Genomic DNA, 15,300 nt, shown 5'->3' with positions numbered 1-15,300 from the left:
AGCCTGTATAAGATGTTTTTATAAGCAAATGCCTGGCGAAAGGGTTAAAGAGTTAAAGGGGTAGTCCACCCAAAATTAAAATTCTAATTAAAATTAAAATTGTAAATTAAAAGTCATGTTTGAACGTCTTTCAAAAACAAGATATGATTTGAAAAAAAAAAAAAAAAAAACATTGAAATATTCTTCAAAATATCTTCTTTTGTGTTCTAATAAAGTCATGCAGAAACAAAGCAATGTGGAAAAAAATGACAAAACAAATATACTTTTTTGGGCGAACTGTCCCTTCATGGCATTCATTTAGGTTTTTTCTAGTCAAATGTGGGAATGCTAATGAAACAAATCAATTAAGACTCACTATTTTTACCATTTGACATGGCATTGAGCACAAATGTCATAAACCACGATACATACAATGTTTCTTATATACATCTGTTCCTTTAAGCCATGCAGGCTGTATTCCTAATTCAAGACTGGACAGTGACTGCAGTCCCACTACCTCGCTCATCATGACATTTCCTTTATCCGGCTTTGCCTTATCATGGGTATGAGATACACACATGCAAAGTATTTAAGGTATTTCCAGAACGTCAGTGCATTATAAATTGCCATTCTAGTGCATGTCATTCAATAAGGAAGTGGACATTACCATGTTAGCCACTAATATCTGATTTCATTCACAGGGATTTGAGCCAGAATTTTTTTTTTTTTTTTTTTTTACAATATAATCTGCTGAGCTTTCTTCAAGCTTCATGTGACTTTAAGAGTCTGGCCATTCAGCATTAAAAAGTGACTCACTGTACGAAAGCCTAGAGTTAGTAAAGTAAATCATGCAAGCCGTGTGACAGTCATGATGTTAACAACCATTACTTCCACATCGAGCCGAACTGGCTACATCTAGCAGCTTCAGTCAAAAAGTACAGCAAACAAAGAGATTAAGAAATCAACTGACAAACTTCCTCTAAGATCCCGAACACAATGACATATATACTGAGGTCATATTTACGACGTCATGCTTCCTGTTACACACTGAGCAGCTGGAAATGAATTAATACTTTTTGCTATTCATTTCTCAGAATAAAAATAATTTAAGACAGATTACAGGTGACAAAATAAAAGATATATTTTGAGTTAAGATTACAGTCAAGACACTCAGTCATACAGAAAATAATAAACATCAATGGCTGGTAGATTTGGTTATAAACCATTCGTGGCAAAAGCTAGAAGAATGGCAAGGGAGATGTGTATGAAGTGTTAATATGCTTGGGCCCTACAGTTTATAAAGTGTGATTCAAGAAAATGGCTAAGCAAACTCTTTGAAATAACATACATGAATCCCCCACTCCCCCTCCCGAATGGTGTCCACATACATCAATGAGTTTCTTTGTGACTGACAAACTTTGCACAGTGCTACTTTTTTTCCCCACAAGGCTGCAATAACAGTGACTTGAGAGCATACACAGAAATCGTCAACTTCCACCATTTTACACAAGTCTGCTACAATGACAAGTACAGGTGAAAAGCTACAAAACCTTTGAAGCTACTAATGATTAGCTAAATAAAGCACATGCAGTTTGTACTTTACCTAGCCACCTATTTAATGGCGGTGAGGGATTAATTAACTAAGAATTTTAAAATAAGGTTTAATTTGCGGTTCAGAAATGGTCATTAGATCAACAACCATTACTTCTCAAACTTCTGTGTATCCAAATGATCAACCTGCAGGTAATGAAAACATTTAGCAGCCTTGTGGTTAGCTATCATAGCCCTAAGCTTAGGACTCAAAATCAGAACCACCATAAGCTTTTAGATAAAAGCTTTAAAGCTTACTTAAAGCTAAAGCCAGCACCTGAAGTCATATGTGGATACATGTGCACTAGATCGCAAAAGAACATTTTTGAAACAAAGTGCCATTGTGAAAATATAAAGATGTTAATGGCCGATTAAACCATTTTAAAAACAATAAATGAGTTGCAACAGATGTAAATTTTTAAATGTACGTCTTTCTCAAATTTGCAGTTTTGCCAAATATAATGTCTAGAACACAGAACACTGCTGAACGTGTAAATTCTTGTGTAAACCGCACACAAAAGCTGGCATTAAAAGTGTTACCTGCATGTCAACAATTGAGATCTGAACAGCTGACCATTTTAAATTTTACTTTTTAATAAAAAAATAGTTTTCAATTCGATCCACTTTTTATGTACACTTGATATCCAAACAAGAAAATATTGAAAACAAAAAGCAAACTGGATTTCTCTTAGATGTTTTCGAGAAGACAAAGAAAAAGGGTTCCCTCAGAGTCCTTTTTGTGTTTCAATAACTGTCTCAAAGTCCATTTGGATTCACCGTATCAAATAAGCAAGTGCAGCTCCAAATGTTGCCACACTACCAATGGCCATCAGTGTGTTTCTCACAGCTGCCTCTGTATCCGGGACACGAAAAAATTCCACAAAGCCATCCTAAAGGAGAAAAATATACATACACAAGGTACAGGTTACAAACAAAGGAAAACTCAAAGTAAAAAGCACATGCAGTCCTATCGTGAGGGGAAAAAACACTCACCCATGCTTTGTTTTTGAGCAGCCAGTCCCGTTGGTCTGTGAGAAGATAGGAAGAGATCTCTTCCCCCACCAGACTCACACACTTGCCAAGTCCTCTGTCATTCTGATGCTTGCATACCATTGCCCCAAAAGTCAAAAGGCTGGCAATGCGACCCCAGTTTGTGATGCCATCGCTGAAGAGTTCTGTCGCCACAATCTTGACAAAACTCACATCTTCTCCTTTCTGCTCCAGATTCAGCCGTGCAATCATACCTGAAAGAGCGAAACGTTAAAGGCCACTGCTGACTCACTAATGTAGCAATACGTGGCACGAAGTGGAGCAACCTGCCTAGCCAGGTGCGTGCATTGAGGGTGAGGCCGTGAGACTTTTAAACAATATTTGCCCTTCTCTTATCAACCCATAAACATTATGAAACAAAGCGAAATGGAAGCCGCGGAGCGTTACGCGCTAAAAGGAAGCGAGCACTTGTGAAATTACCTTTGTAAGCCTTTTCGTGTTTCACCTCGAGACTATCCACAACCCGCTTCATCGTAGCCAGAACCTGTTTTTTTCCATTTTTAGAATGAGGGAGTCCTGTAAAGCTTTTTAAGAAAATGTCAATAATGTCTCGAGTGTCCATTTCCAGGGCGGTGTAGATGGAGGAATATGCGTCTGTTTCCTCGCAGTCCGTCTCAGGCGAGGACGGTACCGAGCCCTGGACACCGTTCCCCGTGAACTGGTTCTGGGTTTTCAGTTCTGGCATTACCAGTGGCTTGCTATTAAACCTGCTCGAGCTGTTGTTGACGTTAAGAGCTGCTATTCCAATGCATGGCCAAAAGCCGTTGTCGTTTGAAACTTTACTCCCAGTGAACATTTTCGCTAATTTACATTAATGCTTTTAATCCAATTTATCCAATTTATCGACGCCGTATTTAGTTGGAAACGTCCTGCGAAATTGAAACTACACTCTAACCCATTACATTTTACTTTTGCAAAGCGGAAGCGTTTGGGAGAAGCTTTTATTTGTGTGGGACGACTAGTGGGCGGGACTTTTATCCGTTGACCAATCATTGACGAAACACGTACCGAACGCAGCTACGCTTTCGAAACGTTAGGGTACAACTGGTTCTGCACGTAAAATGTGCTCGCGTTCGTGTGAAGCCCCCAAATCCGTCACAATAAGAATGTTTACGTGCTCTTCGTAAAACGGCAATAATAGGCTATTTAAAATCATTCCATGTCAGAATGCCTCAACGTTTAGGTGTTTTATAGGATTAACCACCATTTAGTTCACGAACGACCAGGGATGTTTCATATAAACAAGATTTGTATTCCTGTGTTTGTGTTTAAAAATTCCACCCTGTGTTTTTCTTTTTTTGTCCCGCCCATTTCGAGATGGGTCTGGTTCGTTTCAGATTTTTCCAAGCGTGGCGCTCCCTCTAGCGAGAAATAGTTGTAGAACTGTGTAGAATATAAAAGCACTTTGCAAGCAGCACAATCTTTAGTGGATCTCAAGGATCACTTAAAATTTTTTACAAGAGCCCATTTTAATTTTGGATAGAAAATAGAAACGGTCACATTGACTAGTAGACACATTTAAAAAAAAAAAAAAAAAAAAAACTTTTATATCACAAAAGTACACATATAGTTAGAAAAATGAAAAAGTACCATTCGGTGGTTTTGTTATTAATGTAAAACTTTATTTGAAGTTCGGACATAGCTCCAGTATTCATTTTAAACATCTATCTTTACTGTGTGATTCAGCATCCTTCCATGTAAATATAATTGTACGAGACCAGATGACTCTGGAAAGTTCTGGAAATCCACTTTCAAACACAAAGTAATTCAAGCAAAACATCTGAAACAATAAAGAATATATAAATGGGGCACAAAAATAAAACAAACACTAAAAGCTCCATAAAGTATGCAAAGAATAAATTTTGTGTGTCTAACAGAGAGCGCCTGAAGTTGTAGATTTAGAGTCAATGTGTAGTTACCACGAATATCGCATTGCAGTACAGTGGAAAGGTTTTAGATTAGTCCGAATTGAATCCAACCGACTAAAAAGCTGTCTTTAAACTACAATACGAGCATCCTTAACCCCAATGTTTATACTTCTCCCACTAGAATTGATGATATTCTTGTCAACGCGTTGCATCAAAAAAAGCAGAGAGATTCAGACACACAATATTAACAAATAAACGATAAAACACAAACTCGGTGTATATTGGAAAGACAACTCAGGCAGATAATGCAAGACAAAATGCACAAATATGACACCAGATGCACAGTTTGACTATTTACAATTTGGCTGCAGCACAAAATAAGATTATCTCCTAGCATTGTGCAATAACGCATTCCCCAAAGGAAACATTGTACATCCACACATACCATCAAGTGACAAAAACTAAGTGCAAGACCATCATATTTCCCTGATGTATTGCCAACTGCCACCAGCACCTCAACCATACATGAAAAAACATTCAATCCTTTACATGTAACTCACCTTTTAGTGAGATTTACATAGTGATAGCACAGTAATTATTTACCAAAGAAGAACATGCATTATTATACATGTTTTTGTTAACTTCACATGGCTAGACACATTTTTTTTTTAATCTTCGGGCCACATGTAGGCGAGTATGTGGTTTTAGAAGGGGCAACTTGATTAGACTATGCAAATCCTGACTTAGACACCTGGATTGACTGCCTAGGTTGAGTGTAGATTTGCTCTGTAATGTATCTATCCTCATACTAGGACTCTGTAAGGAGTGTACAAAGTCTTACAGCCTGGAATAAATGAGCTGTTAAGATCCACTACAAAGTTTCCGATGATTTACAACAGCCCTGCACAGACTTCTTCAGACTTTGAAGAAGCTGCAGAGGTTGATCGATCCGTGCCCTCTGAAGGACACTTTGCTAAATGATGAGAAAACTGAATAAAGAAATGGGTTACGGGATATAATATTCCCTAAAGTAATCTGTGACTGATGTGGTTTGAAAGCTCATAACAAGCTGCATCTCAAAGCAATCTATAGGTTTTATTTTTGAATACTTTTTATATTTTAAAACATTTAACTTTATCCAAGTTTAAGTAAAGAATTTATTGTTAAATGTAAAATCTTGAACCAAAGGTGCTGCTTAATTCTGCAAATGTCCTTCCGCATCTCATTCCTCAGAAAACACAAAGATATTTAGGATCAAATCGATGATTACGTCGTCATTATGATCAAAGGGGTCATGTGCATCACACTACATATGCGTTGAATATTACAAAATATCGCACATTTATCCCATTAATAAATACACTGCTGTTAGTGTACATAAAAGCTGAATGACTCCAGATGCCCTAATGATTCAACACATATAGCCACTACTTTCTATGAACATACTTTATCTTTTAACGCATGCTTTGTGCGATGACGAGATCATTTTCTTAAGCCCCTTTCGTTATCATGCCACATTCAAAGACCATTTCTGCTCTCGGCTATTATCAGTGAGTTACAACATTCTCTGTTTACACCCAAAAGCTGTGATTACAATAATCTAATCAGCCTGATTGGAACCGCTTGCTCAGATCCTACCATGGAAGGTGAGGGCTGAAAATAGTAAAACAATCCAGTCATAAGCAGCAGTTATTTGGTTCAACTGAGCCATATTTATAGAGTGAGAGGTAGAAGAGCGGATGAAGGCTACCAGCCACTCTTTACCAAAAATTGCTCTGGCCATTTGTTCACTGACTTTTTCAAAGAAATTCTCCAAAACATTCATTCATTTGTCATTATGAATGAAAAAGAGGGCTGCCAATGTACATCTGGGGCCAATGGCTGTCAAGTATTACCTATATAGAAAACAATGCCTTTTAAAACAATCTTAAATCATTTTCAAATTATTTGACACGTTTAAAAGCATCTTTTGAACACCATTTTTATGAAGTCTTCAGGGTTTTGTTCATAATATCACTGATGTACAGGGTACACAGAGTAAAGTGCATCATGCTCCACCGGGGCCTGAAGTACTGAGGGTTTAGTTTATACCTACTCTATGTGGGACACTTGAAGAGGATAACAGAGCTGGGTTGGTTAGACCTACTGAAGTGAAACAAAAATGACAGCAAAACTCTACACCCAAATGAAAACAAATAAAACCAAATAAACTGATAACCAGTCCTGATGAAGCTGGTCTGGTGGGGCTGGGGAGGTTTTAGAAGTTTGGTAAGAGGGTTTATTCAAAAGCTATGGGTGACGTTAGCCTGCCAGTTTACTTGTTACCAATGAGGACTTTCTCTGAGGAAGGTCTTGAGGGGTTGGAATGTGATCCCCGGTGACAATGTTCTTGTCTGGACCAGCTGCGGCGGGCAACTGTTTGTTCTTCATCTTTGCCTTGGCCATGTTGTAATCTCCTGAGTCAAAATACTTTTGCTAGAGACAAAAAAAAGGAATTAAAACCTGTTTTGGCTATGCTGCAAGCACCTGGAACTTCAAAAATGTTAATGAATGCCTTTAAAAAACATCCTTTAAACTTACCCCTTTTTGCAGTCTCTTCATCAGGAAGTCCGAGCCACCTGGCTTTTGCCCCAAGTTGGGATACTTTGCTTTCAATTTGGCCTCCTCTGTCCGCACTGGGTTTGAGTTTGTGTCCTGGGATTCCTGAAAAACATTTATTGTGATGTGTAGATCTTAGATATTAGAACGCTTTTATTGAAAAATTCTGCTGTTCAAAAATTACAGCACTTATTATTGTGAATATTAAAATAACTCTTTTCTGTTTCAGTATATTTTGAAATGTTTTCTATTCTTGTTATGTTAAAGCTGAACCTTCAGCAGCCATTGCTCCACTTTGCAGTGTCACATAATCTTTCAGGAAACATGTTGATTTGCTGCTCAAGAAAGATTAATTATAATCAGTATTAAAAACAGTTGTTTTGTTTGTTTGTTTTTTGTAGAAAAACCATGATACACAGATACATTTCAGGATTATGTGATGAATGGAAAGTTTAAAAAACAACATTTATTTGAAATAGATGTTTTGTAACAGTGTAAAAGTGTATGCTGGATCAGTTAATAAATCCTTGCCGTTTAAAAGTAATAAAAAAAAAAACAGAAAAAGTAGCTTGCTTTCATTTGTAGTATATATTGTATTTTTGTACATTTGTATATAATTCTTTTTATTATCGGTCTTGTCTTGTTATCCTGTTGCACTGTAGAGCTTCTGTCACTCAAACAAATTCCTCGTATGTGTAAACATACCTGGCAATAAAGTTGATTCTGATTTAGTCTTACTATAACTACAAAGAGGAAGAAGGAAGAAACTAATAATCAACACAAACTAATAAATCTTACACCCACAATATAACAACAACAATAAAACAAAAGCCCTTTCATCATGTTATTGTTCGTTCAGTCATTCCCAAAAGGTGCGGTCATTAATCACATTTCAGGGCAAGGTGCAACAAGACCGCTTAGCTTGGCATTAAATTCCCAGGTGTTTTCTGACTTCACTTTTCGATAGGGAAACTACATTTTGGTTTCAATCTGAATGTCTGGAAATTCTGTAATTTGAGTGTAGACTATTTGTAAACATCTTCACATGTTGTCTCAGAGAAGATGAGATAATTATATTGTAATTGTAAATGTATTGTAACTGTAAAACAGCCAAATCGTTCTCTGGGTCTTGCACGGGGCAGCAAAACGTAAGATTACAGAAGGTTACTAAAAGACAAATATTTGAGGACCTCAGTTGTTTGGCATTTTGAATCATCCTCAGTTTTGCCTTAAGCTGAGGAATCATGTGGGGGTGTGTTTAGACTGAGGTCTGTATGATTGTAAACAACAAAAGGAAGACTAATGATACAGACTGCAGTATAGATGTTTAAGCACGCTTCCATTATGACTGCATGACTTAAGATAAAGACCATTTTTGCAAATGACTAGACCGTGTGTCAACAAGGAGAACTTTAATTCTTGTTGTGCTGGCTAAAAGACACATGCATTTGCATGCAATTGAAGCAGAAAGCATACTGCAGAAAAACAGGTTTGTAAATCATCTTGACACAGTAACTAATTCTACATGCTACACCCTATGATTAAAAAACAATTCATACAAACCAGCATTTTAAAACACAAATGCAGGATCTAAACAGTTTGCTATTAGATTATACAACTCAAAAGACATTTGAGACAGCATTTTATATTTCAAACTAGTTTCTGCTAAAATGTTAAAACACGTTTTAGCATTATTAAGATATATTTTTTTCCAGTTTGTCGAAACCACAAAAGAGTTGAAGAAGAAACATAAGTTACTCTTCTAAATAAAAAGTCTAAGTTGCTGATTCACTTGGATCTATAACAAGTAATTTATGAGCTTCTATATTCAGCATCACCTGGAAAAAGAGCAAACAAGGGTATTATGTTCCCCTCAGTCAAAACTGCAAGTACTTAGGATTTATGGTCATGTCCTGAATCTCATTTTCTCACGTATACATGCCATTTTAGCACAAAATTGTCAACAAAGACTTGTGTTTTCAATTAAGGTCTTCTGATTTTTAAATAAACTAATCATGGCTCCTTCAAAAAAAATTACATTTGAAACTGGTTACCATAGTTTGGCTTGACAATATTTTGCGGAAATAAGAAAAATGGGCGCCCCAGATATTTTCGTTCACACAACCCAACTAACACCATCAGGTTAAGGTAGGCGTGACAAAATCTAAAGTGACAGGATAAACCAATCAGACGCTGTTATTTCGTGACGTCTGAGCTGCCTGACAAATCAAAAGGAGGCTCATGCTTGTGAAACGCTCGTCTATCACCTTGTTGAACTCATGCAGGTGACAGCTCAGAAATCAAATCGCAAAGAGTCAGAAAGATTTCTGTGTTTAAGGTTTAAACGAGCAAGAAGCAAGCAGCCATTTTAATATAACAGTATTTAAGCGTAATGACATTATAGTGGATGAAACTGACAGACACCACAAGAGACTGCACCGAGCGAGGCGCAGCCCGAGTCTAATCCCCACCTGAGTCTCTTCCATCTGCTCCGAATGCGTCTCCGTGTCTTGGTTATCTGATGACATGGTTGCTCGCCGTTTGCTGTCCAATTAATCAACGTGTTTGAGTATATATTTCGCTGTATATTCGTGCTCGATCTGGTCCACCCACGGTGTTCAGTATCAAAATGGCGTTCGCTGCAGTGACGTGGTTTTGGAGGATGGTCACGCAGCCTAAGAGCCAATAGGAATCTGGATTGATGTTTGAGAGACAGGAGAATCAGCCCGTAGATATCCAGAAGCCTTATCATAATAAAAAAGTGACCAATAGTAGGCTACAATGCCTTTGCGAGTTCGCACAATAATAAACAATATGGGGTAATTTAAACTGTTAAACGGTATTAAAATCTTCAGCAGACGTTAATATAAATTCTCAATAAATGACAGTTTTAGTAATATGGATTATGCCCGCGACAATCCTGTTACACAGGAGAGACCTTTTAAGTGCTATTTCTGAAATAGCAATTATAAGGCCTAGGCCTAAGTTGACTTCATTCATCAGTCATGCCATGACGTTTCAATGAGTAAATCTACAATGGCATACCTGAGGTAATAATGACATATAGATCAGTGCATTTAGTTATTTTAAAAAGCTGATGATAAAAAATTCAGCATTTTCAAATATATTTATATACAAAATATATTTTTATATATTTATTTTAAAACCCAAAACAGTTCACAAAATAAAAAAATAAAAAACCCTGCATAATTTTATTAACTTTTCATAAGCCCATATGTGGGGGGGTTTTATATGGTAGTTACACATAATTAGACAAGAAAAAAGAAAAGACATGTTTTGTTGTTATCCTATACTGTTTTATATTTCGATTTATATTATTTCCAACATATGCATACAGAATATAAGAATAAAAAGGCTTTAACTCAAAACAGAGTGCCAAGAGTTCAGGGATGACCAAATATTAAATAACAAAGATTTCGACAGTGTTTTGTGTGTGTGTGTGTGTGTGTGTGTGTGTGTGTGTGTGTGTGTGTGTGTGTGTGTGTGCATAACAGTTAAAAGAAACTACAACAATAGAGGATCATAACGTTTCAAGTATTATTAATTATCTTCATAATTGTATCAAAGGAGCAATATTTATTTATTTCGATATTTGAGGGCTCTCTTGTTTTTGGCCTGACGTCACGTAGGACCCGCGTACTCGATCGATGGTCGCGCGCATCCGGTGACGGTTAGAAGTCGGTTGATACGGACTGACGTTATCATCGTTTATAAGTATATTTTGCATTATTTCACGTTCATCAGAACCACTTAAAATTTTCACTTTCGACTTTACATATGTATGTGCTTTTAAGTAACTGAAAATATGGAAATTTCTAACGTTAATTATATTTGCCGATGCTAATTTTAAGGTTTTATTGCAGTCATCATGGCTTCTGAACAGAAATTGCGCCCTGTTCAGGTAAAAAATAGTTTTTTGTGGGTTGTTTTCCACATCTAGCACAATACCACGTACTGTGTGATTGTAATTTAGTTTTATAATTTGTCCTGGCATTTTGCTAGACTGTCCATTGTCTTACAGCACGTTTTTTAACGTGTTTTTCAGAGCTGTCAGATGTTGCCTGCTGTGGTGTCCACAGAACAACAATCTCTGGTGCTTGTGAAGAAACTATTAGCCATTGCTGTCTCAAGCATCACTTACCTCAGAGGGCTTTTCCCAGAAAAGGCCTATGGAAACAAATATGTTGGAGGTGAACGTCATACATCAGAGTTTGACAGGTAACAGAAATCCAGATCAACTTATTATTATTTTTCCTTTCTTTCTTTTGACAGAACTGAAAGTCCTGATACTGCGAGAGCATAGCTGTCCTGGTGCTCAGCAGATTGTGCAGTGGTAATATTCCCTTAATAAAGTACATACATCATTAGAAAGTATAATAAGCTGAATTGAGAGTATCTTACCTCTACTATTTCAGGTTGCAGGGATGTTTTGATGCACTTCAAAGAAGATACGTAAGTCTGTGCTGTTGCACTGTTCTGTGCATTTTTATGGGTAATAACCAGTTTAGTAACCAGATATATATTGGTCATCAATCTCAGTAACCTCTGGACCTTTTTGCATCTGCTTTACTTTATCAGCTGCGCATGGTTGTTCTGTCTGTGAGTATTAACTTATGGATTTGAGAACAGTAATCAGTTTGCATACAGAAGTTTAAAAAAATATATACTCTGTCTTCTAAAAGTATTTGTTAAATAAAAATTGTACTTTTTTACTTGTAGATTTACTGCGATCCAGACAATCCACAGGTGATCATACACCATACTTGAATGTTACTTAGCATTTGAATATAATACAACAATGATTAAATTAGTGCATGATGACCTTGTTTATTTAAGACTGAATTTCCATGTTTACTTTTCCATTTTTGCTTTTGTTGTAGAAAGTGACTGAATGCTATCAGTTTAAAATCAAGTACACAGAGAACGGACCTCAGATGGACTTTGAGAGGTGGCTTATCTGTCTGAGCAGTTATCAAAAGTAGTTTATAGATTGCAACCACTAAAGTGCTGTGTTCAACCTAAAATACATAACTTGTATCGGTATAGAAAGTCTCAATTACATTTTTACAGCATTATCAATTACTAGTATATTAGTATTGCATAATAATAATAATTGTCTGTGTTTCCAGCAAAAATGGGCACAGTGAGAGTAAAATGGCCTGTGACAACACCCAGAAATCCAGTATGCTGCTGGTGCGCAAACTTTACATGCTGATGCAACATCTCGGCCCGCTGCCTGACAACATCTGCCTCAACATGAAACTCTTCTACTATGATGAGGGTACATTTATGCTTGCTTTGTGAAAAACAGACAATTTCATTTATTGTATTTTTAGTATGTGATCATTTTTTGTGCTTAATATTTATTAACACAATTTATAAATAACCCAATATTTATTATAGTCATTCAAAAGCATTTGATACTTTTCAGATCTTCACACTACATACAGATCAGAAATGCACAAACAAAGGCCTGTGGCTCAGATTTGGTGGATGATGACCTTTCATTTCACACGCCATGTCATATCACACAGGAGGAAAAAAATATGAAAAAAAAATCCATTGAAACATTTTCATTTCTAAAATATATTTTTTATATTTACATTTTTACATTACAGTACAGAGAATATAAGTTAATTTGATTAAATAAAATGAATATAATACAGTTGAATATGATGCAGTATTTACTTTTGTTTTCAGCTTTTTATTGCAAAATGTTTGATGACCTCTGGTATTGGTGACTGTGCTGCTCTGAATCAGTATGTATTTCTGTTTCAGTGACCCCTCAGGAGTATCAGCCACCTGGTTTCAAGGACGATGACAATGAGACGCTGTTGTTTGAGAGGGAACCGGTAAATCTGACCATGGGAGAGGTGGTCACACCTTTTCATAGCCTCAGAATGAACGTCTCCACTGAGCAAAACAGACTTGAGTCGGTGAGGTAGACATCTACTGATCTTTCTGGGGGGGAAAAAAAACAAAACTACTCAATGATGTACAGCTGTGATCAATGTCTTTCACATGCATGAGCAGTTTGATGAGAAGGAGGTAGTATGTGTGAGTACTACGAAATGGTCTTTGAACGTGTTTGAGGATGGAGTGTTGTCTGAGACTTCAGTGCAGCAGGTGGGTTCTTTTAATAGCGAGCAGTTTATCTTTCAGATATTTCCTTTTCTGCATTACCTTTACAAAATGTGAGGATTAATCTCAAAAGATGGATGTTTTTGCTTGCAGGAGTGTAGGACAAAGGAAAACGTCATCACCGATGCAGGCATTGAATACTCAGGTGAATATTGGATTCTGCTTTGCCAGTTCGGCGTGAATCTAAATGAAGGAAAATGCAGCAGACTCCCAGCCACCGTCGCTCATGGTCTGTCACATTTTCAGAAACTCAGGAAACCTCACAACAGGGTCACAGAAGTAGCAAGGAGGATCTCAACCTAAGAAATGCAAAGGTAGCACTGCACAATTCACCACACACACACACACACACACACAAGTAAACTACCAGTCTGATTTAATGGCCTGTGATTGAGAGGAAGTTGTTTTAAATGATGTGCTGCATATTTTAGACGGACAGTCTGGTAGAGAAGGTGCATGCAAGGAAGACCAGGAGCGGACGCATCTTTGCCCCTCAGGTAGGAAATACACTGCCCATGGTCCATATCTGTATTTTGTCATGTTGGTTGGATTTTTTTGCCAGTGTAATCACTGGAATTTCGTGAGCAGTTTTAACATGCAAAATACAAGGTGTCATTCTGATGACTTCATCAGGAAATATGAAAAATGTAAAGTAAACAAATGAGTCTGATTCCTGTTTTGATTAACTGTAATTCACCGCAACTAAACACTTCCTCTCTCTCTCTGTAGATCACTCAGTTAGAGTTCCCGCTAAGCCAAGATCCCCAGCTAGCATCCCTGAAGAGGCGCAAAGTCAGTGTACCTAAAGAACAATGACTTGTGCGATCACAGTAGTCACAAAGCAACGTCATTTTTTTAAAAAAAGATTAATTTAGTTGCAGAAATGCATTGTTAACAAGTTGTATGGTTCAAGGGAATATGATAACACGAGGGGTGCACAAATGAATTTTGTATTTTGCTGTTTATGTCGGTTTTCTATCAGATAGATTTAAAATAGTCATATTTTGCTTTCAGTGCTTGTAAATGGTTACAGCTCTGCAAGATTTATTCACTAGAGCTACGCTACGGTGAACACATGTAATGAGTCCACTAGATGGCAGCATGCACTGTGCTTGTGTGTTTGTATTAAAGCAGTGATTCCAATAAAATAGCATGCTGTTTTCTGTAGTAAAGCAGACATTTTTATTGATGTACTTGAACCTGAGAGATATAATTTAATGAATAATGAGTTTGTGTGTCTAGAGAAGTACAGATATTGGACTACAGATATTTTAAATTAGATTCGTCTTAGTTTTCTGATGCTGATCTATACAGCTACACAACATAACATTTTCCTGTGTGATTGGTGACGTTGGTGAGTTGTTTAAATACATGTAAAAAAATAAATCTACAAAAGCATTAGCACCAAACGTAGGTTGCAAGGTCAAGGACTAAATCTTGCATTTTTGCACCTGCTGACGGTCACCTGCCAAAAATCAAATGCATATTATTACTTGCAAATGTCTTTTTACATTTTTTTTTTAAATCTAAAAAAATATGCAACAATGGTTGTTTTGCTGCCACACTCTACAATTGCATTGTAACGATAGTATGTAGTAGTCCCTTGTTTACAGCAGCGTTCATTTTATCTATTTCCAAAAAAACATTTGGCTCATTGCCTGAGTGTTCTAAGAAGTTGGCTAGAGACAAAAGCGTCTAAAAAAAACCCAAAAACAATTCTAGATATGCAGTTTCAGGCTCGGCTGCAAAACTCTGTCTTTGGGACTTGACTTGTCACTGATCAGAAACCTCAAAAGCCCCTTTGCCCATTCACAGAGGAGCTTTTGGTATTGACATCAGAGTTTGAAACATTTAGCATTTTCTCTGCCCAGTTTACAGCAGCTGCTAGTAGTCATGTTTACCTCACATCGATGACGCAAACATATCTCAGTTTGGTCCTGAAAGTACGATGTAAAAAGAGGCCTGCGGGGAAGGGGGAGGGTAGCGGAGTGGAGTTTGGACCAAGCAATCGAACCAAGTTAGCTGCTGTCAGGCTCTGTATCTATGTGTGGGG

The 15,300-nt window shown here is 37.1% G+C and overlaps 3 protein-coding genes across 3 annotated transcripts; 1 reads left to right on the top strand and 2 right to left on the bottom strand.

Moving 5' to 3' along the window:
• Window positions 1-1,095: 1,095 nt before the first annotated feature.
• On the bottom strand, window positions 1,096-3,546 carry mcl1b (MCL1 apoptosis regulator, BCL2 family member b). The gene is made up of 3 exons (XM_043260735.1): window positions 3,040-3,546; window positions 2,563-2,813; window positions 1,096-2,459 (listed from the first exon to the last, which is right to left on the bottom strand). Exons 1-3 carry the CDS (start codon window positions 3,413-3,415, stop codon window positions 2,343-2,345), a joined length of 744 nt encoding a protein of 247 aa, XP_043116670.1. The 5' UTR covers window positions 3,416-3,546; the 3' UTR covers window positions 1,096-2,342.
• Window positions 3,547-4,216: 670 nt separating this feature from the next.
• Window positions 4,217-9,728, bottom strand: ensab (endosulfine alpha b). The gene is made up of 3 exons (XM_043261064.1): window positions 9,557-9,728; window positions 7,068-7,190; window positions 4,217-6,962 (listed from the first exon to the last, which is right to left on the bottom strand). Exons 1-3 carry the CDS (start codon window positions 9,611-9,613, stop codon window positions 6,789-6,791), a joined length of 354 nt encoding a protein of 117 aa, XP_043116999.1. The 5' UTR covers window positions 9,614-9,728; the 3' UTR covers window positions 4,217-6,788.
• A 1,246-nt stretch (window positions 9,729-10,974) lies between these two features.
• hormad1 (HORMA domain containing 1) lies at window positions 10,975-14,395 on the top strand. The gene is made up of 14 exons (XM_043261063.1): window positions 10,975-11,007; window positions 11,152-11,296; window positions 11,379-11,439; window positions 11,522-11,558; window positions 11,685-11,705; window positions 11,826-11,852; window positions 11,987-12,054; window positions 12,236-12,387; window positions 12,885-13,042; window positions 13,140-13,232; window positions 13,341-13,392; window positions 13,494-13,561; window positions 13,679-13,744; window positions 13,977-14,395. The coding sequence occupies exons 1-14, from the start codon at window positions 10,975-10,977 to the stop codon at window positions 14,061-14,063; spliced, it is 1,068 nt and encodes a 355-aa protein (XP_043116998.1). The 3' UTR covers window positions 14,064-14,395.
• The last annotated feature ends 905 nt before the right edge of the window (window positions 14,396-15,300 follow it).

This window comes from Puntigrus tetrazona, chromosome 16, assembly GCF_018831695.1.
Source record: "Puntigrus tetrazona isolate hp1 chromosome 16, ASM1883169v1, whole genome shotgun sequence".
NCBI classification, from domain to species: domain Eukaryota; kingdom Metazoa; phylum Chordata; class Actinopteri; order Cypriniformes; family Cyprinidae; genus Puntigrus; species Puntigrus tetrazona.
Note: the sequence above shows the minus strand (reverse complement) of the source record. Positions and strands in the feature narration are given on the sequence as shown.

Excerpts from the sequence above, each read along its gene's own strand:
- ensab (XM_043261064.1), bottom strand. The coding sequence starts at position 9,613 with ATGTCATCAGATAACCAAGACACGGAGACGCATTCGGAGCAGATGGAA. Across the intron at positions 7,191-9,556 it reads AGCAGATGGAAGAGACTCAG|GAATCCCAGGACACAAACTC; the intron begins GTGGGGATTAGA and ends AATGTTTTTCAG. Across the intron at positions 6,963-7,067 it reads TGAAGAGACTGCAAAAAGGG|CAAAAGTATTTTGACTCAGG; the intron begins GTAAGTTTAAAG and ends TTTTGTCTCTAG.
- hormad1 (XM_043261063.1), top strand. The coding sequence starts at position 10,975 with ATGGCTTCTGAACAGAAATTGCGCCCTGTTCAG. Across the intron at positions 13,562-13,678 it reads TCAACCTAAGAAATGCAAAG|ACGGACAGTCTGGTAGAGAA; the intron begins GTAGCACTGCAC and ends TGCATATTTTAG. Across the intron at positions 13,745-13,976 it reads GACGCATCTTTGCCCCTCAG|ATCACTCAGTTAGAGTTCCC; the intron begins GTAGGAAATACA and ends CTCTCTCTGTAG.
- mcl1b (XM_043260735.1), bottom strand. The coding sequence starts at position 3,415 with ATGTTCACTGGGAGTAAAGTTTCAAACGACAACGGCTTTTGGCCATGC. Across the intron at positions 2,814-3,039 it reads ACACGAAAAGGCTTACAAAG|GTATGATTGCACGGCTGAAT; the intron begins GTAATTTCACAA and ends TCGCTCTTTCAG. Across the intron at positions 2,460-2,562 it reads TGCTCAAAAACAAAGCATGG|GATGGCTTTGTGGAATTTTT; the intron begins GTGAGTGTTTTT and ends TTTCTCCTTTAG.